The 25346-nt window shown below is 35.6% G+C and overlaps 2 protein-coding genes across 2 annotated transcripts in view; one reads left to right on the top strand and one right to left on the bottom strand.

Annotated features, from left to right (window-relative positions):
• The window catches only part of VPS13B (vacuolar protein sorting 13 homolog B), a 759954-nt gene that overhangs the window by 399677 nt on the left and 334931 nt on the right, over positions 1-25346 (bottom strand). The window contains exon 21 of the mRNA XM_040625596.1: positions 23087-23234. Coding sequence (XP_040481530.1) covers positions 23087-23234 — 148 coding nt within the window. The remainder of the gene's footprint in view (positions 1-23086; positions 23235-25346) is intronic.
• Positions 8390-9124, top strand: LOC121101719 (40S ribosomal protein S29-like). Its single transcript, XM_040626026.1, has 2 exons — positions 8390-8402; positions 8946-9124. The coding sequence occupies exons 1-2, from the start codon at positions 8390-8392 to the stop codon at positions 9122-9124; spliced, it is 192 nt and encodes a 63-aa protein (XP_040481960.1).

Genomic DNA, 25346 nt, shown 5'->3' with positions numbered 1-25346 from the left:
AAGCTAAAAGTTCCAAGCCAAATAATTAAACAATCATATATTTTTGCTTCAACATATCAATGATTTACATCAGAACATTCTTTTTCCTTCTTAAGGTTGAACTGGAACCTGGTAACAATTACTCAAAGTCAGTATGTCAAAAACCTCTGTTCTTATTTTGAGGGTTTGAGTAATGATGTCAATGGTTAAATGGCAACTCTAAATAATTTATAGTATATATAAACCAATGGCACCAAATATTGCATTTGAGACCAAATGGCTTATGCTATTGAGTCCAAGACTCTCACAATAAAAAGGTTACTTCATGATATTGAAGAGTCAAAAAATATTTGTTCAGCTACAAAAATATAATTCATTTCTCATAGTAAGTGCTTCTCAGAATTTAGCCTTGTTTTTGGTCATCATCTGCTGTGTAAAAGCCTTAAAGAGGTGCTATCACAAAAGCAGGTCAGGTTTAGTAATTGGTCAATAAAGGAGAATGACTTCTAATAAGAGAGTAGCAACAATAAAAAAATTCCTGTAGCATTGTTTCTTTAACCTTGACATTTGACCATCAATTTGTATGTTTATGTACTTTATTCATCATAATGCTGATACTAAGACAGTATTCATTTCACTGATAGGGCAATCCATGATTCCTCTATTTCATGCAGCAGCCTGAAATAGTATAGTGGCTTACTCAGTAAATACTGGGTGATTCAATCAATTGATATAATTTTAATTATAGTTTAATTATATTATAGTTTAATTATAAATTTAATTATAATACTGACATACAGTATTAGTTTCAGGGGTATAACAGTGATTTGCCAATTATATACATTACAGAATCTTTTCTGGGGTATCACGGTGAACAAAACAGACATGGTTTCAGTATTCAAGGAGCTTATACATACATGTGGAAGGCTTCAAGATTTAAAAAACAAAACAAAAAACTCTTCAGTGGTGAAATTTCCGACACTAATGGGATAAATATATTTATGTAAAAGCTTCCTCAAAGCATAAATTGGCAACAAGGAAACCTAGGTACCACCTTTTTTTCTACCAATTCAAGATATGTGCTCTTAGAATCACTTCAGCTATTTAGGTTTCAAGTTTCTCATCCATCACTCTCAAGAGAGAAGCATTAAAGGCTGCCTCCATCTCAGAGGAAAACCACGGTGTGGGGCAGCCATTGTGCTACCTGTAAAGAAAGAAGAAAGGAGAAATGAAAGGAATGAAAGGGGAGAGCAGAGGAAGGGAAGAGAGAAAAAGAGAAAAGGAATCACTAACACCATCGTGTCCTAAGTAGTAAGGCAAAGATACGAATGGCTCTAGAACCTGCCCTTCAACTTATACACAGCTTAACCACACTGATCCACCAGGACTATTACTGTTCTTTCGCCCTGGCCTTAATTCCAAAATGAAACCAATTAACAAGAAGTGTGCGCCTCCATGACTCTTAGCGTGCAGGCACACACAATACAGCCAACACTACCACCACCAGAAGTACGAGTCCACAGCAGAAAATGAACAAATGAAGCATTTGCAGTTAATATCATGAGATCTTAGAGGAGCATCAAGAATTTCTGAAGTTGGAAGAGGCAGTCTCTTGCTTATAGCTACAACTTTTGACAAGGCTAGTATTGTTTTTCACGTATCTTATACTCAGAACTAAGTTTTGACAATGATTAAATTATTCAAAGTGCAACTCTATAATAATGAAGCTGGTTGTTCTGTCGTTCTGTAAAATTGGGGTTGTTACTTAGTGTTTGCCCTTCATAAATACCTTCACACTGCTTCTTCTGAAGTGAAGTCTTAACCTGAACTTTGATCTTTACAGTTTAAGTGCTCAGAGAGAAACTAAACATAAACTAACCAGGGGATTATAGAAAAATAAGTGAGAAAACTTTGCTTATCAGATCACTACTAGAATTTGAATGTTCACATTTATGTTTTGGAAAGTAAAAGGAGAAAAAGCGAAAGAAAGGAGGGGAAGGAAGGCAGAAAGGAATCTCATTCATCATAAACTCAAAAATTTTATTCAATGTCCATTTACCAGGGTAGTGCAGTAAGGGCTGCAAAATATGGCACAATCCCTATCCTCCAAGAGCTTACAGTCTAGAGAGGAGATATAAATCTAATTAAATACAACAATTGTCAAAGAGCATGATGAATGCTATGCTATAAAATATTCTGCAAATTATAGAGACTGGCTAATTCAATCAAGAACTGGCAAAGTCTTCACAGGGGAGGTAACACAGATCTGGGTTCAGGAAGAATTCTCAAATCCAAGAAAGAAGGAGTTGTAGGCAGAGAGCATAAAGAGAGGCACAGAGGCCCAAAGTGTACAGGAGGCTAGCGTGAAGCACACTGCAGGGCAAATGAAACTGATGTACTGGAGATCGGACCGGAAAGTAAGTGGAAGGTCGAGTTGTGAAGGGCTTGAAATACCATGCTGAGAAACACGACGTTTATCCTGAAGGTACTAATAAGATGGTGAAAATTTCTATACAAGGAAATGTAATAAAATTTGGGTTTTAGAAGTGCAAATTCTGATACTCACACAGGACATATAGGACATATATCATTGTAGCATACAGATATACCATGGGAGAGAGCGTGAAAACAGAAGACCGATTAGGAGCTGTTTTGCTTACCACCCTCAATATTGCTCATTTTATTTGCTGACACAGAAGTTATAAATTGATGTATTATCACCTGAGAACCTTGCCTGGATATTAACTTAAATAAATTCACAAAATGTGTTTATTTGATCTGCATTTGATCCTTTTGCTTTTAAGTGGTTCGCAGGAAAAGTAAGTTCTAATCTTTGACTAATTTGAGGGTCCCACACTCCAAAGGAGAACTCCTGGCCTAAAAATTTCATTATTCTTTCATCTAATGATTTAAATTGGCATATATAATTGCAATCATTTTTAAGTATCCACTAAGTATATAATTTTAAGTATGTGTTGAAAGTATCATTTAAGTTTCATTTCTTCAAACTTTGTTTTAAATAGTCAAGGAGAAAGACAAAGATTGATTAACTGAAGTTCCTACTTCTAAAGATCCCTCCAAGCATTCCACCTTCATTGCCTGAGAGAAAAGCTGATGCCACAGAACCCAGACGAGAGTCAAATTCTTTCCTCAATATGATCCCCATAAAACCCTGACACAACTCTGGGTGACCCTGGATTGACTTTGGATTACTTACTTCTTCAGCCCAGTATAACTGAGGACCACAGGTAAGTTCTGTATCTCTGCTACAAAAATAAACTTGTATTTTGCACACTTGATTACAGAACTGAGAACTGTGCCTGATACATAACACGTATTACATAACTGGAATAACCAATAACCAACCAACCTGAGTGATCTTGAGAAGACTACACCCCTCCAGCCCCCAACACTTGTCAACTAACTCTGCCTTATAATCCCAAGGTTAATTCTTTCATGCCCTTTATCTCCATTTACACCGGCCAACAGGAGAAGTCAAAACTCTAAGAATAACCCTTATGACTGCAACCCTCATCACCAAAGACCTCTGTGTAACCCCACCTGGTGCCATCTCTCACTCTACAACACTGAAATCTCTTCTATTCTGCCCTCTAGAACTCATAAGGTATCATTAGTAAAATCTCCCATATCTTCCTAAATCTTTTCTCTGAACTTACTTTCCATCTTCTTCTCACACAAACCTAAGGACACTGCTTTCTGTGAAGTCCTCTTAACTAGCTGATGCTTTCTCGCCATACCCTGCATAGAATTGGGCCTGGGAGTGGGTTCAGTGGCTTCCCTGATCTTCACTGCCACTTCCAGTCTACTTTTGTACCTCCTCTCTAAAAAACAGCCTCGCTTTGGATTTTCATGTCATCACCCTACACCCATTACTCCTAACTGAAAAAATCTATATGATCCTGAGGTTAGCATCCTCGCCCCTTTGTTCTTTGAAGATTTTAGCTCTGGATTCACTGTCACTCCTTGTGTCAGAGACAAGAGTCCCTATTAATCAGTCTACCTATTCCCCTGTATTACTTAGTCTGCAACTAGGCAAGCCCAGGTGAATGATTCTGACCAATAACGTACGACCTAAAGTTAGATGGTACCTCTCTAAGCTCTATAGGCAATCAAGAGCAAGTGTGCTTTTCTCACTTCTTTCTCTTATCTGCTGGCTGAGTGCAGACCATCCAATGAATCAGCAGTGTGACTAAATGGCAAATGCCCGACTCACTGCTTGGAAAAGAGCTAAGACACTGTGAACACAACAGTGTACTTTCCTTGAACAAGAAATCAAGTCTATTGTGTCAAGACACTGAGATTTTTGTGGTTGTTTTTTAGAGCCAGTGGAAAACACTGACTAATAGGTCCTATTAGAGGAAATTGAAACATTTGATCATTGCCACCTTCTTGACACACTTTCTTGATTCCTCCTGGACACCACTGTCTCTGTGTTCCCTTCTACCTCACCAGTAGCTTTCTTGGTTTTCTTGCTAGCTCTTCATTTTCCAGACCTCTAAATGTTGCGGTGTCCCAAGATTCAACCTTTGGATCATTACTCTTCTCTACAAACACTCTCTTGTTAGATGATCTCACTCAATGTCATGGCTTTAAGTATCCTCCATAAGGAGACAATTCCCAGAAAACAGTCTTGACCTAGCCTCTGAACTCCAGACTGCTCATCCTATTGTCCACTCAACGTCTCCATTCAGATGTTTAACAGGAATTTCAAATTTAACATGGCCAAAGCAAAACTCTGGAATCTCCCTCTGTCCCCACACTTTTGCTTTTATATTCCTTCAAGTCTCAGAAAATAGCAAATCCACCCTTTCAGTTGCTTAGGTGAAAATGACTGACCTTCCCCCTACACACACACTATACATCCACACAATTGGCATAATTTTACTGGCTCCATCACAAAATATATCATGCATTTGACCTTACCTCCTTTAGTGATACTATCCTCACCCAAGTCACCATGATTACAGGCATACACTATGCCAACAAGCCACAGGTCAACAGGTCTACCCGTTTCTATACTTTCCACTCTACAGTCTATTCTCAACGCAGCACCCAAAGTGTTACCATTAAAATTGCCAAAAAGAGTCATATCACTTCTCTAATCAAAACCCTTCTATGGCATCCTGTATTACTCACTTTTACTAGTCCAAATCCTTACAATGACTTATAAGTCCCTACAGGATTTTTCTTCCCCATTGTTTTTTTAACTTCTTCCATTCCACTTCCCAGTGCTCTCTGCTCTAGCCCGGTTGTCCTCCTTGCTCTTCCTTGAACATAAGAATACTGGTAAAAATACTGGGTTAAAGAACACAGTAGAAGAGGAACCATGTCCCCACTACCTTTCTCTCAATCCCCCATTTCCTCAAGTCCATAGGAAATTTCAGAAGGGTTGAGGGAATTTCAGCACAGCAAGAATAAAAGCAGACTGATACCAGTCTGTGAATCTTATTATAGAGCTATTCTTCCATTCCGTTGGTGTGGCTTGGAAAACACTTGAAAATGAGATAAAGGAAAATGATGGCCTCTTCCAAAACTTATGAGCTATGGAAAAGTAAGAGTTCAGTTCAGTAAGCACAACTAGTCCCTTACTTATACGAGGACTTAAGGGGAACAAAGATGCAGAAGACTGAAGTTGTGCTTTTTTTTTTTTTTTAAGATTTTATTTATTTATTTGACAGAGATAGAGACAGCTAGCGAGAGAGGGAACACAAGCAGGGGGAGTGGGAGAGGAAGAAGCAGGCTCATAGCGGAGGAGCCTGATGTGGGGCTCGATCCCATAACGCTGGGATCACGCCCTGAGCCTAAGGCAGACGCTTAACCGCTGTGCCACTCAGGCACCCCTGAAGTTGTGCTTTTGAGGAGCTTACCTTTGAAAATGGGAAATGAATGGATAACAAACTTACTAAAATGATAGGTAGCATAGAGCTATTTTAGAAAATTTTATTATCGTGTAGGAACTGCAATAATTTTAGAATTATTTTCTTATAATGACCTTTCACTCTGTTCTAAATCACATATGTATAGCCATGGAAAAGAAGCTATTACTCATTCATAATCCAAATAATGATTTTGGTGTCACTAGAAAGAAACACAAATATACTTCTTGCAAAAGAAAAAAAAAAGAGGTCAATTTTCAGGTACATAAATAACCTAAATCTGTACTCTTTTTTTTTGCCACTTTCATGGCTACCAACCTGCTGAAAAACTTCATCTTTATAAAGAAGTGTACATCACATTCCTGGAAAGGGTCTTCCTCCTTCCGTTCCATCTTAGACTACTCTCAACCATAGGATACTATTCAAGAATAAATAGCACTATCTTAGATAGAAACCCCAAGTTCCGCATCTGGTTTTCAAAGTCCTGGATAAGCTGGTCTTGCCTCTCTGAATCTGTTCAATTTTAATTTCCACTACTTCTGCTGAAGAATCTCCACTCCAATCCCCCCTGTTGTTCCCATCCAAGTTAACCGCCCCCTCCTGATTATCACAAACCCTATCTATTCAAGACCTACCTCAGGTTGTACCTCTCCAATGAAAACTTTTCCAATTCCTAAAGTCTGTAATAATGGCTCCTTTACCTAATTTTTCCTCAGCTTTGTGAAGTCTACCATATTGTACAAGACTTTTTTCTTTCCTCTTAGAATCTGAGGTCCATGAGAACAAGAGCCACGTCATCTACAACTTTCAATTTCCCAAAGTACTTAACACACAATTAAGAACACTGTAGGAAGCCAAAATTAATATTTACTGATTACCCAACTAAAGATGAAATCTAACGTCAATATCCTGGGTTATACCTTGACTACTCTTGTCAGTATTTAACATTTTTAAACATACCTGAATTTGTGATATAGTGGGAATATTCTGAAAGATTATGTGCACCAACTTAAAATGTACTATACCCTGCTATTTCTCCTAAATAATTGATAAGTACCCCTGGGAAATGTGGGAACAGACATGAAAAGTTACTGGACATCAATATAAATTAAAGAACTGGGGGCAAAAAAGTTTAAGGGATGTGATATTTAAGTCCCTAAATAAAAATAAAAAGAGAGAAAAAGGTTTTATGGATTTGTGCAATAATTATTTATTAAATATTTGCTCAGTGCCAGAAATAGATGTTAGATTCCGGGAAAAAAGAAGTAAACAAATCTTGGGGGGAAAACAGTTTCTTCAATGAACGTTGTTGGGAAAACTGGACAACCATATGCAGAAGAATGAAACTGGACACCAAACACAAAAACTAACTCAAATGGATTAAAGACTTAAAACTAAGACCTGAACCGTAAAACACATGCAGTAAGCTCTGGGACACTGATCTTGGCTATGATTTTTTTGAAGCTGACACCAAAAGCAAAGGAAACAGAACCAAAAATAAACTACTGGGACTATATCAAATTAAAATGCTTCTGCACAGCAAAGGAAACCAGCAACAAAATGAAAAGGCAAACTACTGAATATGAGAAAATATTTGTAAGTCATGTATCTGATAAGGGGTTAATATCCAAAATATGTAAAGAACTCATAAAACTCAATAGCAAAAAGCAATCTGATTAAAAAATGGACAGAAGATCTAAATAAGACATTTCCCAAAGACATACAGATGGCCCACAGGTACATAAAAGATGCTCAAAATCATTAATCATCAGGGAAATGCAAATCACAACCAAAATAATATATTATCTTACACCTGAGAGACTGGCTATTATCAAAAAGACAAGAGATAACAAGTGCTGGCAAGGATGTGGAGAAAAGGAAATCCCTGTGCACTGTTGTTGGGAATGTAAATTGGTGCAGCCATTATGAAAGAAAAGTGCATACAGTTTCCTTTAAAAATTAAAAACAGAACTACCATATGATCTAGCAATTTCACTTTGGGGTATTTATCTAAAGAAAATGAAAATACTAACTGGAAAAGATATATGCACCTCTATGTTCACTACAGTACTATTTATACTAGCCTAAATATGGAAACAACCTAAGTGTCTGCTTTTGGATGAATGAAAAAAGAAAATGAGGTTAATACACACACACACACACACACACACACACACACACAAATATGTCAATATGTACGCATATGTGTGTGTATATATACGTATATGATATATATATATATATACACATACACACACATATGTATATGATATACACACACCTATAATGGAATATTATTCAGCCATAAAAAAGAAGAAAAGCTTGCCATTTGTGATAACAGGGATGGACCTCAAGGGCAGTATGCTAAGTGAAATTAGTCAGACAAAGACAAATGCCATATGATCTCACTTCTATATGGAATCTAAAAACGAAACAAAATAAAACAAAACAAAAACCAAGCTCATAAATACACAGAACAGGCTGGTAGTAGCCAGAGGGAAGGGTTCGGTGAAATGAGTGACGGGGGTAAAAAGGTATAAACTTCCAGTATAAAATAAATAAGGCCTGGGGATGTAATGTACAGCATGGTGCCATAGTTAATAATACCATACTGCATATTTGATAGTCTCTCAGAAAGTAAATTGGAAAAGTTCTCATCAAGAAAAAGTTTATGGTAACTATGTATAGTGATGGATATTAACTAGCCCAATTGTGATTATTTCACAACATATAGATATATTGAATTGTTAAGCTGTACACCTTGAAATTAGTGTAACATATGTCAATTGTACCTCAATTTTTAAAAAGTGAGAAAGTCAGATATGGTCCTTGATATACATTCTAGACAAAGAAAAAAAAAAGAATGAAAAACTATAATGGGTGTTAAAGAGGGCAGAAAACAGGTGCTAAGGTAGGGAATCGTGGGGGAGTGCCACAGACCTATCTGAGAAAGACTAAACAGGGAAGGAGGTTTCTTTACTAAAAGGGTAACGTTTAAACTAAGACTTGGAGCATGAAAAGTACATAGCCATGAGAACAACAACGGCCTTTCTCTTCATTGCACCTGAGACGGCAAGAGGGGTCACCAGCAGCTCTACTGTGGCCACCCGAAGAACTGTGGCCAGGGTTCTCGTTCTTGCCGCGTCTGCTCAAACCGGTGTGGTCTGATGCGGAAATACGGCCTCCATATGAGCTGCCAGTGTTTCCGTCAGTATGTGGCGGATACAGGCTTCATTAAGTTGGATTAAGTGAATCTCCTTGAACGGTTCATCCAAGAGACCAAGCTTAACTGCCGATATGCAAAATACCTAACCTTAATGCTAACTCATTGTATATAAAATAAAATACTTCAATTATGAGTGTTTGAATGTGAAAAAAAAATGGAAACCATGGAAACAGCACACGAAAAGATCCCAGGCAAGAAAAAGCATAAAGTGTCTGAAGAAATCAAAGAGGATCAATGTAAGGAAAAATGACAAACGATGAATGGAAGAACCCAACAGAAGCTAAATCAGGTCAAACTTTGTAGGCCATGGGAATAAGTTTGGATTTTACCTTAAATGCAGGAAGAAATTGCTGAAGCATTTTAGGCAGAGAATAAAATGATCCAATTTACATTCTTAATAAGATGATTCTTGCTGTCACCTGAACAATGGGGTTAGAGTGAGAACAGATGATGAGATAATTTGGAAATGACATGAGTGAGACTATTTAGCAGATCTTTATTCTGTAGAAGAAATTATGCGGCTCTGATTGGGAATGCAGCATATAAACAGAATGGACAGGAAAAAAAGCCACTATGAATTCAAGGTTTCATCCTTGAGTAACATGGTCAGTGGTAGTGGGGGGGAAAGGTACACGGTTGGTACAGATTTGACATACGGTTGGTACAGATTTGACATTAGGCTTGAGTGGCCTGTAAGATACCTAAATTTATTTCTTTAAAGATTGATTTACTTATTTGAGAGGGAGAGAGGAAGAGAGAGAGAGAAGGGGGAGGGGTAGAGGGATAGGGAGAGACAGAGAGAGAATCTCAAGCAGACCCTTGGCTGAATTCAGAGCCCAATGCAGCTCCATTCCAGGACATCATGACCTAAGCTGGAACCAAGAGTTGGACCCTTAACCACAGGTGCCCCTTGAATGGCCTGTAAGATATTTAAACAGAGATGTAGACAACTGGTTATGAGACATTTTAAAAAAGAGAGAGAGAAGAAAAGAAAGAAAGAAAACTGGTATAACATAGCAACTCACTTAAGACAAATGTAAAATAAATCATCAGTGTGAAATAAGTGTTGTTATGTAAGAATGAAAGGAAATACTGGGTTTTAAGGCAACTTTAAGATGATTAATATCAAACGGAGAAAAGAAAAACTAAAATTACACTGCAATGTCAGCAGCTAATAGATAAAACAATAAGCTTCACCTTGCTTAGAACATATACCGTTCCTTTTAAAATGCAAACATAAAAAATGTGATATTTACTTTCTATCTGAATGTGTTTTATCATTTTATAGAACTTCCACAAATCTTACTTTATTTAATTCTTACAATACTTAAATCTATGAGCTATTGTTGGTATACTTATTATCACATTATAAACAAAGAAAATGCAGGTGTATGAGGTTAGCTTGACATTGGAGTGGGGACAGGATCAAAAGCTAGATTTTTCGGTCCCTAGTCTACTGGTTTTTCCACCATACCCTCCTAACTTGATCTGTATCTTACAATGATCATTATTTTTGGCAACTTAATTTGGCAACATAAATTTAAGTAACTTGAAGAAAAAGTGACTTTTATATAGTAACACTATTTTTAAATTTCTAGGGTTTAGATAATATATAAAGCTTTAAGCAACTTGCCATAGAAACTGCAATAATGCCTGAGACTTTTCATCAAAATACAAACTACATTTGATACTATCACTCTTGAAGGCCCCTGGGGAAATAATGGCTTTTTGGATTCTGCAAGTCAGCGTGACATGGCATGCAAAATTGCATCTCATGCTGAGCCAACCAGGAAAATATATGTCATCACTATGTGACATTCAGAATTTCATCTGGAAACCATAATCTTGTTCTGACTGCTAAAAAGGGGGGAGGAGGAAGACTGCATACAAAACAATTTGGTTGAATTTTTGCTGAATTCTTGCCAACTCATGTAAAAACTAAAATAACTTATTTCCAAAGAACTCTATATTCAAAAACCTTTCAATGTACTTATTAACATCACAATGTTTTCTCAAAGAACTTTTAAAATTAACTGACATATTTTTTAAATCTTATAATTCAAATTAATGAATCACTAGAAAAAATTCCTTATAATGAAACAAAGTTTCAAAATTAAAAAACTGCAAAGCAGAACAATGAAAACACTCCTTAATTCCTTTCTCCCAAATGAATAAGCTGTAGATTAAGAAACACACAAAAACCCATTGTAGGCTGCGATCTGTTTTACGCATCCCGTATCTTTCTAGTCTAAATTCTTTTCCTCCTGGGCTCCTAATTCTTGTGTGCAATACATTCATAAGCCATCTACCTTATTCTTATTAAAACAGAAACCTGTGAAAGTGTTTTAGTGTTATATGATTAACATTTTGTGTTTTAAATCTGTTGTGACTAACTGTAAAACGAAAAATTAGTAGACACAAACCGGAATGGCTGACTCACAAATTATTCCCAGGAGCCATGTTTCTGCTAGCTGTCCATTTTCTGGTATCACATCTCAGGACCCTAAACTCAGAGCTGCCACTGGGGCCAATCATACTACCTAACCTTCCTAATCACAATGATTGTCTAAGATGTATGCACATGATCCAAGAGAGGCCAAAGAAAATCCTTCTTAGGTATGTTTTCAACAGATACTAGACCAGATCTTTCTCTTTGATCACAGAGAATTAAGTATGTGAGTCCAGAGGAACCACAGCCATGTTTACTGCTAAGTCAAGAAACCTATGTTCAATAAAAGAAAGTTAAGCCAGCAGGAAAAGAAAAACAGAGTCCTAATGGTATGGAGTCTCTGTTTCTAAGTCATTCCAAGGAAAAGATGTGTCTTTGCTTTTCTTACCATTTTGGTTATGCAAATCAAGAAAATATACCTGTTTTTTCAAATTTAAAATAATTTTAAAAGTTTCTGTCTTTTACAATCGGAGGGCCCTTTGTAATTTAGAAATGTATCAAAAAATAGTACTTTAGAAACGTGTCTTCCCTAATAAAGGAGTCACTTATCAACTAGGAGGACAAACAGGCAATTTTTTGTTATTTTTATTTTTTATTTAAATTCGATTTAGTTAACATATAGTGTATTATTAGTTTCAGGGGTAGAATTCAGTGATTCATCAATTGCATATAACACCCACTGCTCATTACATCAAGTGCCCTCTTTAATGCCCATCACCCAATTACCCCTTCCAGCAACCCTCAGTTTGTTCCCTAGAGTTAAAAGAGTCTCTTATGGTTTGCCTCCCTCTTTGTTCTTATTTTATTTTTCCTTCTCTTCCCCATAGGTGTACCTGCCCAGCCCTCACAATATCATTACACAGCCTGCATAAGCTCCAAAATGCTCAAGCATATCATGGGGTTTACTTTCCCATTTCCCAGGCTTAGCTCCTCAAGAGCTATTCAGACTCTGCGTCCCTTGGCTCTCAGTCCTTCCATTATCATATTCACTGGCTATTATCCCTATGACACTCTGCCTGAACTTGCATATTTGGAGATGCTATATTTTACTCCTCTAATTTCTTCTCCACCTCCAAAAGATTTCAACTACATTAGCCAATTCTTTTCTCAGTTCAACCCTTGGCACTCTCCCATCTGTACCTTATAGGAGGGACTTCCTTCAGATAACCCTAAACTTCTATATAGTAACACCCTAAGACAGCAGTAAACTCCAGTAATGTAGGGTACAAAATTGTAAGACCATCCACTGAGCTCTTGGGGACAAATATGAGAATATCTCCTCATATTTACTTTTATCTAAAAATGAGAAAGACAGGCTTTGTTAATATTTAGTAAAGTATAATTACATTGAGGTCCTTCCCCATGTCATAAGTCTACAGATAACACAATGATAAGTATACTGAAACAAGAGTAGACATTCAATAACAAGAAGAAAATGGCAGGAGCCCCTCACTCTTTCATTTGTTTTCACTTAATGGTGGGCTATTATAATTTATATGCACACAGTTAATTAGAGTTATAAATTTTATTCTCTACCTTTAACTAAATTAATCCTCATAATTTGGATATACATTTTTTAAAGATTCCCACAAAACACATGTATCCAAACATATGGATTAAAGATATCACTAATTTATTTAAAAGGAAAAGACAACATCTTTCCATTAATCTGGAAGATTATCTTATTGATATAAGGAAGATGGAAATTTACTAGCCTGATGTCAACAAAGACCTTTGATAAAATGGATAGGACTGAAAAATAAGTCTTTACTACATCAATGATGTCCATTTCCCTCTTAGATATAATGTATTTCAGTGAGGTGACTTTTCAATGTCAGCTACTAAAATCAACTATTAAAATAAACTAAATTAAGAACTAAACCTTGGGGCGCCCGGGTGGCGCAGTCGTTAAGCGTCTGCCTTAGGCTCAGGGCGTGATCCCGGCGTTATGGGATCGAGCCCCACATCAGGCTCCTCTGCTATGAGCCTGCTTCTTCCTCTCCCACTCCCCCTGCTTGTGTTCCCTCTCTCGCTGGCTGTCTCTCTCTCTCTGTTGGAAAAAAAAAAAAAAACTAAACCTTGGGGTGTCTGGGTGGCTCAGTTGGTTAAGTGTCTGCCTTGGGCTAGGGTCATGATCTCCAGGTTACTGCTCAGCAGGGAGCCTACTTCTCCCTCTCCCTCTGCAGCTACCCCTGCTTATGCTCCCTCTCTCATGCTCTCTCATTCTCAAATAAATAAAATCTTTAAAAATAAAAAAAATTTTAAAAACACTTAAAAAAAGAACTAAACCTTTAATTTTCTATAACACGTATTAAAATTTTTAAAAATGAAGCACAATATTAGTCTCACTGAAATATTATTGATGTATTAAAACTATCAGAATAAAAACATTTAAATGTTAATAAAATTAAGATTATCTTGCATGCTATATAGTATATTACTATAGTGATACATATATTTAATGCATAAATCAATAAATGGTGTACTACAGATTGCTCAAGGATTTTTACTGATAGGAATGCACTAAGAAAAAAGGTAGAAGGCCACCAAAGATTAACTATTTTCAAATAGTTTGTGTCCTCTGTACTTGTTTTAATTCATTCTCTGTTTAGTAATGCTTTTAACAAAATATGAGCCTGCCTCAGATGTGTTCGAGGAATCTAAAAACTGGTTTTGTGGGGTTCTTTTCCTTTGTTTTGATCTGGGCTTGGATTAGGACATTTAAAAGAGGAAGGAGTGAGGTAGTAGGGACAGTAGTCAAAATTAATCCCAACAGGATGTAGAATTTAAAACTAATTTCTCAGCATTAAAAGAATTTACCTTCTAAAGCCATCTCCGTTGACAAAATGCGGTAGTCTATATTCTATTTTCAAAGTAAAAATCAGAGTAAAACTTGAACATATTAAAAGAAACCGTACCTAAATAAATCTGCTTTAGAGTCCTAGAGAAATAACAAGTGAACCAAGGAAACAGGAGAACAAAAATTTTTTCCACTTAAATATGAAATAATTACTCATCTAAATTTCAAGAATCAAAGTTCCAAGAGGAAAAGACATTATGTGCACGCTATACAAATTATAATATATTTAAAAATAAGAATCAATAAACCTAGTTTGCTTAACAAACTCAACATGTTCTTGGAATTAATGAGCAAACACTAATTAAAAGACATTCTGCCAGACACTAGGAGACACAATAAAGAAGCGTAAATTACATTTCTTTATGAACTGATCATTTCCTTGAGGAGTCCTCATATGAAAATTAGCAACGGAAGAAATTCAGGTATGTAGTAGTGCCAAGTGAGTAGTGTAATTACCAGGTACGTCTATAAAAGAATATCATCAAATGATGAACGGATATTTTATGAAATATTAAAAAATCAAAATGTAAAAATACTCTATAGCTACAACCATCTAGACTACTATGGCTGATATGACAAATCATCATATGGCACCTGTTGAAATTCTTCAGAAAGATAAGCTTAGATATGAACTTAAACATAATTTGAATCGTAAAGATTATGTTAAGTTCGGCAGACTTAATATTTTTCTCATAAATTCTAGATTTAGAAATAAAAATAATTGTTCTTACAAAGTACAAACAGGAAAAAGCAATTTAGTAAATGTATATTTTCCTTTAAGTTCTCTGATTACTTTCTGGATGGTATTTCCAAGTTTATTTAATTTTTGATGTACTTCATTAGATATACTTCATTTTATTTTAAATCTTTCTCTATTCCAAAAGGGGAAAATATACTTTAAACCACATTTTATCCCTGAAAGAATAAAATCAATTGCATATTATGCAATATTTTCCAATGCTTTAACATTTGCCAATGAAATTGGATATCTAATTAATCACAAAGGAATGGAATTTTATGCTAAACTACATGATTAAAGGAAGCAACTTCTAACATACATAAGTCCACAAAAAATTTATTTCTTTACATTAATACTAATTCCACCCTGTAACTAGGAACATACCTGCTCAACATTCTAGTTTAATCAAATTAAGGATGATTTAAACATTTTTAGATTGAATAATTACATTGGTGTGAACCATTTTACTTATAATGCAGAATTCTTAAAATTAGACTCCGAAATACATCAGTGCCTTCAGGAGCAACTATTACTAGCAAAAAATGGAAATCTCACAACTTCATCCTACAAGTTATACTGCCTACGGATAAAGTGATTTTTTTTAAACATCTGACAAAATTTCAAACTTGGAGTAACATATTAAATGGATACAAAAACAAATGAAGGTAAAGTGCAAAGTCTTGTTTTCTTAGAAGGAACACATTCCTGTATATGCAAAACAGGGTCTTACTTTGAAGAACTTATACGTTTCCTCATCTGTTACATTCTCTGAAACGGGGCAAAGAAAATAATACTTACCCTACATAACTCGTGTGTGGAAAGAAAATTAACTAAATTGACATATACGTACTCTTATTGTCTTACCTCTGTCTCAGAGGAAGAGGCAATTCTCCTATTAAGTCCTACATCTGTTTACAAGAGCTTATATTTTGCTTCATTTGTGATCTCACTGTATAAATTATGCCCAACGTTCCAGTATCTCCAATTCTTCCTTCTCTCCTCTTTACCTCTCTATAGACATACCCAAGTGTCTGCATAGTGAAATTTCTGGAAAGAGTGGTGTGGATAGTGGCTGTTTCAATTCCCATTCACTTCCTAACAACTAAAGCTCCTCTGGCCAATTTCTGCCTCATTGTTCTTGATGACTCTACAGCATCCTAGGCAGTTACCCACCCTCATCTTGAAGTGCTTTTCAATTATGTCTCACATAGACAGATAGATTGACAGATAGATACATACATACATACATATGTATACACACGTATGTATACACTTAAGTTGCCTAATTCTTAGAAGGATGTTTCTCAATCTTTCCATTGGCTCATTCTCCTTACTCTCTAAAGAAAAAGTGGCTCAGAATTTAATTTTGGGTTTTCTTCTCATTTTGCTGCATATGGTTTCCCTGGGAGATCATGCACTCTGTGGCTCTGTGTAAGATCCCTATGGCAATGACTCCTAAGCCTCTAGCTCTCATTGTGAAAAACCTAAGCAATATCTCAAACATGACAACACGTTTACCAGCTTTGTCTTCTGATACTCTCACTTAAAGGAAAATATTTTCTACTTTTCTCCCCAAACTCCAGTATGACATTCCATTTTAAGTTACTACGGCAGAGTAAATAACCTGTAATAAGCTAAATAATCTGTACTATCTACTCTCCTCTTTTTTTCTCAGTTAGAACCTAAACCTTTTGGTGACACATATGGGCCTTAAGAAATACAGACTACATTCCTGAGATCCTATACAGTTCTGGATATGATCACATAATGATCAAATAAACATGACTAGTTTCTGGCCAAGAGTATATAAGCAAAAGTGAACAGTACAACTTCTGTATACTTTTCAAAGAGGTAAGGTGTTCTCTTCTTGTTACTCATTTCTGCTCACTGAAATGCAGACATGAAGAACAGTCGAAGCATCCACTGAGGACCAGTCATCAAGTCTGGTAATAGAGGCCACTCGTAGTGGAATAAGAAAGTACCTGACCTTGGAGAGCCATATGACCTTGGGGTGTCTACCCTTAAGCTTTACATGACAGATAAAACTCAATCTTATTTAAACCAATGTTATTGAGAGATTTCTGATATTTTCAGCCAAAATTAACTCAATCTTAATCATTACAACTACATTATTGAGCCACTGCTTAATTTAAAAATACTATTATTTTGAAATGAGATCAGAAAAAAATGTAATTAGAGATATTTTACCTAATAACCAAAATTCACTGTCAAAAAGATTCTTCAAAAAATCTGAAACCTTTATCTGTAATATAAACAAATTGTTTTTAAAATTCATGATTTTTCATATTTAATTTTCTTTAAGAAAATAAGATAGAATTTCCATATACCTGATAAGAAATGTAAGTATCTGAAACATCATAAATTTTTTATTTTTTAAAATGCTGGGATATATTTAAACATACATATTAGGGAAGAAAAAAATGTCAGCAGTATTGCATTTCTGAGTGCCATCCAGGAACGTCACTGCAACACTAAAGTGACACCCAATTAAAGAGTGGCAGAACCTTCCAAGCTAATCACAGAGGTTCAGGTGTTTCTCACTACATCCTTATTGGTAGCTCTGATGTAAAATTCTTCACTATTTTAGTCTCATGGGACTGGACTGAAAATTTAGAACCATCCCTTGATACAAAAGAATGCCCTGAAATTGGCTGGTTGTATATTGGGTATTAGAGGGAAAATAGCAGATGACAGAATTTGCATAGACCTGACTTTTATGGCTGGTTATGCAATTAAGAAATGAAAGAAGGCAACTAATAATTACAGGATGACTATCGTAATCTGGAACTTTATTTGTGTGTGTGTGTGTGTGAATCTCCTACAGGTGCATTAAAACATTGAGAAAATGTGTTAACTAAGGTGATCAGGGTGCTATTTACTTTTCAAGGGTTATTCTCCGTAATTTGCCAAATAGCAAAGCACCTCATACAGCACGAGAAAAAAATTTACCAAGTAGAACCTGAAGAACAGAGTTAAACAATAATCAAATTGAGAAAGATATTTTTAAAAAGGATGAAATAGTTTAACCTATTATTCTTCCTTGATAAATCAAGAAGTAATGTAAATATTCATATTGAGAGATTTTTTTAAGTTTTTATTTATAGTGATTCAGCACTTCCATATACCTGGTGCCCATCACAAGTGCCATCCTTAACCCCATCACCTATTCCATTGACTAAAGAGGATGATATACATACATGAAGAGGATACACACACAAACACACACACAAACACACACACACACAGACACACACACACACACACACACACACAATGGAATACTACTCAGCCATAAAAAAGAATGAGATTTGCCATTTGCAACAACATGGATGGAGGTAGAGAGTATTATGCTAAGCAAAATAAGTCAGAGAAAGACAAGTACCATATGATTTCACTCATATGTGAAATTTAAGAAACAAAGCAAATGAGCAAAAAGCAAAACAAACAAAAACAAACAAAAAAACCCCCAAGAAACAAACTCTTAACTACAGAGAACAAACTGATGGTTACCAGAGGGGAGGTGGGTGCGGGGATGGGTGAAATACTTTATCTAGAACTTAAAAAACAAGCCTCACTATATATTTTTTTCACTACTTTTTAACCTTGGATAATTTGCTTGACCTCTTTATGAATCAATCTCCAGAATTACAAGTGAAGGGGTTAGGCTAGATAATTTATTCCAATATACATATATAATCCCATATGATTTTTCTAAAGATAGCTGCATGGCTCCCTCCTGTACCCGTTCAGGGAACAGAAGTATCTGTTCAAACTTTCAGTGAGACCTACTCTGACTACCCAAATTAATTATCATCCCCCAGTCTACTAACGTTCCATACACTTTTTTCCATTTATTCTCTTTGTGTGTCATTTTGGCAAGTTTCTATTGCTAGGTCTTCAAGGTTGATTTCTTCTTCTACAAAGTCTACTCGAGTGCTAACTCTACCCAGTCAATTACTCCCTTCCCATATATTTTTCCAACTCTAGAGTCGGGCTTGGTTCTGTATTATACCTTCCATTATCCTCCAAAATGTACATATCTTTCCTTAAATACCTGAACAGTTATAATACCTGTTTGAATGTACAAGTATTTAACAACCTGCTAATTCTATCATCTATGCCATTTCTTCGTTTATTTCTATTGGCTTATTTTTCTTCTGGTCATAGATTCCTACTTCTTTGCATCTCTATTGGTTTTCGATTGAATGCTTGACATTGTAATTTTAAGTTGTTACATATCTGGATCTTCGTACATTCCTCTTAATAGTGTTGGACTTCATTTTGCCAGCACTTAACTTACTCACTGTTTTTGTTGCTTCAGAGGCTTTTTAAAACTTGCTAAAGGTGAGTCTAAGGTAGCCTTTACATTTTTGATAGTTTAGATCCACTACAGAGGCATGACTTTTCGGAGGTCTCTACTGAATGTCCTGAATAATCAACGGAATTGTATACTATGACAATAGGAATCTGAATGCCTTCCAGCCCTGTGTGAGCTCCAGGAATCATTCAGATCATGGTTCCTAGGTCATTATTTGCCCAACCGTGCAGAGTCTCATCCTATGCAGGCATGTCCTACTATTTAGCAAATACTCAATGAGAACAGAATTCCTGATTTCTGGAGCTCTTTTGCTACACAGCTTTCTCTCTCTAGAATTTTATCCCATGATTTGCACTCATCCTACTACTTCAGTCACTCTACCTCCCTAAACTCCAATTCAGCAAGACAGCTGAGCTCAGCTTAATATATCACACCCTGTTCTGTGGTCTGGAATGTGCCTTTAGCCAGAAACCAGAAAACAGGGCAATCCTAGGGTTCAACTGCTTTGTTTCCTTTCTATGATGAATCACAGTCCCGTACTGCCTATTGTCCAATGTCTAGAAGCTTTTTTTCTTCCATATATTTGGACAAGTTTCTTCTTTATAGCAGGAATACAAATCTAGTCCCTGTTATACCATCATGGTCAGAAGCTAAAGTTCCATACTTTAAAATTGTGGCATTACCTACTAAAATTTACATCATTAAATATCACAACTTAATTTATCATTATCTTGGTAGGAGTCGAGAAGTCAAATTAAAAGGCCTTCTATGATTTTAACCATATACTTACAGTGCTTTGGGCTTCAGAAGTAATATATAAACACATAAAATATAAATAGCCAATGTTTCTTAAAGAGCTATCATTTATGGAGCATCCTGCTTTCTAAAGTTTTCATCTCCATTACAGATATTTTCATCAAGAGGACCAAATTAATTTTCATAACATTTCCAAAACATAGGGTAAACAGATGTTATAGCTTTTAGGGATTTCCCTGTTTTCAAAAATACATTCTCTAGAAGATTATTTAGAATTCTGTGATAATATATTATCTTCATGTGAGACACGCTTTTATTCTGGCTTGGCCTGCCCTATGTGCCTATAGCACTGAAACAGTGTTGTTCTGCTGTCAACACATTTCCAACCACCACACATCTGTTCTCCCTGGAGCCAGCTATTTAACATTGGTTAATTGTGATCAGAAGAGGAAGATGTCTGCTTCTTGTTGAATAATCACCAAGCAAAATCAAGGCCAGTGCAGTATCACCAAGCTTTGGCCTTCACGTGCCAAAAATACTACATAATTGTTGGGAACGAACTTAGGACCAAGACTGGAATTTAGGTTGAAAATATAAAAACCCATTTTAATAAGAATTCAGGCAGAAATTAACACTGACAGTTCTCCACTGTAAAATTCAGGTAAAAAATTTAAATGTGCATTTCATAATAATGTGAATATATTTAACACTAACTGAACTATACAATTTAAAGGTTAAGATAGTAATACTGAAAAAACAAACAAGATGTGTAAAAGGCTATGAATGCATTACCAAATTCATACGGTTTATGATGCAATGTAAATAATGCGTTCAACAGTGGTAACTTCACTTAGAAGTAGATACGAAGGACTCATAAAACATTTTTAAATTAAAACTGAAAGAGGAACAGTGCTCTAACTAAAAATAGAACTGAAGTTTTTGAAACTTAATCCTAACTAAAGAAAATGGTTAGCACAGAGCATTCTCAAGAGAGCACTACCACCAAGGCTTCCAGAGAAGTAAAAATAATGAGCATTCAAGAAGGAAGATGCACAAACCATAAAGAATAAATGTCTATGACCATAATTTCTATAGAGCTCTGTGTCATGTAATTTCCTTTAAATCTAAGCATTTTCTCTCACCTATATTCATCCATAACAATTATTTTAAATCAGTTACCAAATGTGATTTAAAGAACACAACTAAACAGTAAGCAGGAGGTCAGAATATGTGGTTAATATGAATACAAGATTAAATTTACTTTTATCAAATGATTCTTTAGTAGACATTTTATTTATATTATCAAGAGGTGATAATTATATAGGACGCCTGGGTGGCTCAGTCTGTTAGGCATCAGACTCTTGATTTCAGCTCAGGTCATAACCTCGGGGTCATGAGAACTAGCCCTGAGTCGGGGCTCCTTCGTGCTGGGCATGAAGCCTGCTTAAGACTGTCTCTTTCCCTCTCCCTTTGTCCCTCCACCCTCCTACAAAAAAAGGTGATATCTATAAACCTTTATATAAATTAACAGTTCAGGAGATCTAAAGTATAAAACTTAGCATAGTATCTGAAGGAAATAATACCTAATTCTGTATTAAAAATTCAATGCTTAAGTTACAGATCAGCTTCCTCTGTTACAAAAACTAAGCATTGGCATTTCTGTCATTTGATAAAGCAAATCTCAACAGAGTAAAAAGTTTGTGGATGCTGACAGGTGGAAGTCTAATAGTTTCACAAAATAAACACAACATCGATACTTTAGGAGAAGTAAAATAACAGGCATAAAACTCCACAAAAATGCATGTTACCATTTTATTGTTGTTGTTAAATATGGTCAGAAAATAGTACTCTTCCTCTAAACTATAAATATTAGTTTGATTTATGATATTTTAAATTCCTTAAGGGTGTGGACCATGTCTTATTAATGTATCTACACTCAATATCACAACAGAGTTTTGCCTATTTATAGACATTCAATAGTGATTTTTAATTTATCGAAAATATAAAACCTTTTCCAATACAGTTCGGAATACAGGAGTCATATGAAATAAAGCTTAGCAACTAAGGAAAAACATAAAATCTCCTGAAGATAGGTGACCTATCATCACAAACATTTCAAGTTAATGAGGAAAATACCACTTAAATGCAATCAAAAAGTACTTTTTTTATTATTACACGAATGGGGATTTAAAAATTGTCTCATGGAAGAATATTTATGTTTTATATTTGCAGAGATGATCTAGCTGAGAAAGTGAGAGAAGGGAGAGTGAGAAAATTGAGATATACTGTGTTTTGCAAGAATTTACTTTAAGAAAGAACATACTATTGGGAGACGGTTCTCTATGGTTCTCTAGTGTTTTTGCAAATCTTAAAAGTAGAGGCAGTGAGTGCCTTTGTGCCCAGTTGTGTTTTCAAGGATATTTGTACAACATACAGCCTGAAAAGACAGAGATATTATTCTTTTGAGCAAAGGCTTCAGGTTGCAAGTTACAAATAGTGCCTCCCTCCAGAGAAAATGGCAGGCATGTTTTCTACCAATTATAACAAGTTCAGGTTCCCTAAGTGAGGGTTCCTCTCCTCTAACATAATCCATTGTGTACAGGTAATATCTGACCTTCCTGGTACCACCCTGTGGGAATGAGGCTTAGGGCAGGGACACAAGAAAATACTAATACCCTGGGTTACTGCTAATGCTGTAAGATATTAAAGTCCTTTGTCTTCATTCCAGGAGTCTCATGTCTTTGGCCAGCACTCATGAAATTGTGGCCCAGATAACTTCATAACTTATTAGCTTAGAGTTAGGGTAAAAATCACAGACCCTTTAGAATTTTTGACACATACCTGTTATTGTTTTTGTTTTTATAGGGCTGCTGGCATATTCAGAGGCCTGATATGATTGCTGCTTTGCCAGGGGTGCACTTCCAACAGACAACTCATCCTCTTTCCTTCTGCTAATTGGCATAACCAGAGGAACAGCTACGACAGGCTGCTGGAGAGAGGCAAATGAAACATTCAATTATTTACTATTTCTTAAGCAGTGAAGGTTAAACATGGCGACATCGAGGAAAATCCTTCATAAGTGGTGTTGAAGCTTTACTGACTTAAATCAGTCAATCTGTAGCTCTCTCAGTTCTTCCCCCTCTCTTCGTCTGTCCCTCTTATACACAAATTCACACAGGGACACTTAGTAGTTTCAGTGCGAAATTACAATTCTGTGTGAAAATTAAGACAGCATGGAAATAAATGGAATTTAAAATAAATTTCAGTCAGAAGCATAAAGATAATATGGTAAGGGCAAATCAAAACTACAATTAGCTTTGAAAACTATAATTACCAGAAAACAAGTTTCCTTATCAAATGATACTTTAGGGACATACTTCTATAAAGTGATTAATTACATGTTATAGTTCAATTAATAAAGAACTGCTGAAAATCTCTACATTTTGTCTGACAAAATGATATACACAGCATATTTAAAAAGCATAGAAAAGTATCCATAGTTAGAGAAAGCTGGAACACATTACGATCCTATATTGAATGCATGAGTGCTGAATTGGACAATAAAGCAGCTGTTTCATCTTTATTCACTGAAATAAAGTCTGATGTTACTGCTGATGACGCCCAATACAATCTTGTCAGATTTTTGGCAAAAAAGAAAAAACAGGTATTTTTTAAGTTTGCTGCAGGATCAAAGATCAGTGTTGAACTGGGTGGAAAACAATCACCAAATGTTGGGTTTTAGCCACAAATTGAGAAGGAAATTGCAGCGTGGGCAACAACAGCTGATAACTGTAATACAGCTGCATCAGATGTAACTCCGCAGGGGCTGGTCGAGGGGCAATGTGGTCTCAGGTTACTCTCACCAGCACAACCACCACATTTTTAAAGATCCAACTTTAAGCCTCACCCAACTTTTATTATGTATTTTTTATTAATTAGATTATAAAAATATTCCAATCAGAGTATAGGTACATTATCTATGTAATATAATCAATCAAGTTATGAGATAGAGGGAAAAAGGCAAACTATTTTCAAGTTGCTACTTAAGCTGAGTAAAAGGACAAGAAATCTGATGAGAAAATGGAAAGATTAAATATATTTGTGGGAAACATCACACAATGTACAGTACCTGCTTTCATATTAAGAAGTAAAACTGATAATATTTATACAAATCTGAATAAGAAACAGTATTTTAAAACCTAGATGAGAAATATTCAACATGTTGTTAAGTTCTGATGCATTTAAAATTCCTCAACTATGAAGTATGGGAGTGGAGATGTCTATTTAAAAGCCCTTTTATGTTCTAGTATTTAGTGATTCCATAATCCCTTGAATTTCTTGGCCATCATTTATAAACCTGGAATATGACCAAGTACTCCAAAAAATTACAGCCATGCTCAAATTCAAATTAATGTATTAGAGAAAAATTATGTTCTGCAGAGTGTGATATTTAATTCAAGCAAAATAGCTAAAAGATGAGAGTCATAAAAGCCATAATATTGGTAATACCCAAAAACAAACAAAAAAATCCTTCCTTTTGGTGGCTGAAACTGGGTGCATTTTCACAAAGGCAAGGATACATTAAAAGCCCTAACAAAACCCTTCCTAACAAGACAGCAGGCTCCGATACGTCTTATACAGAACCATATGCCAAATACCTACAACGGTGTCCAAAAGACTCTCCATAAATATTTGCTGAATGATTATTAATATAGATACTACATGTCAGGCATGAAGAGATACTGGATATAGAGTGAGATGATTTGATTTCCTCCACATTTCTGGAAATACGGCTATCCCAGTCAAAAATATCAAAATAAACAATATTTATTTTTAGCAACCTTCCATTTTTCTACTAATATGCTTTTACCTTCTGGTACTAGATAGTCCCTCAAATACCAGTTGTGTGCTAGCCCCAGATTTCTCCTATCCTTGATGCATCAATATCCCATGATCTCAAAATACCCAAAAGCTCTTGTTGTTCTTCCTATAAAATTCTCCCTCTTTATTAAATTTAATAAATGTAAAAATATAGAAAATTATAAAGAAAAAAACAACATCCACATTCTCATTATATCCAATAGTTACTGGTTATTTACAT

This window comes from Ursus maritimus, unplaced genomic scaffold (genome assembly GCF_017311325.1).
Source record: "Ursus maritimus isolate PB19 unplaced genomic scaffold, ASM1731132v1 scaffold_9, whole genome shotgun sequence".
NCBI classification, from domain to species: domain Eukaryota; kingdom Metazoa; phylum Chordata; class Mammalia; order Carnivora; family Ursidae; genus Ursus; species Ursus maritimus.
Note: the sequence above shows the minus strand (reverse complement) of the source record. Positions and strands in the feature narration are given on the sequence as shown.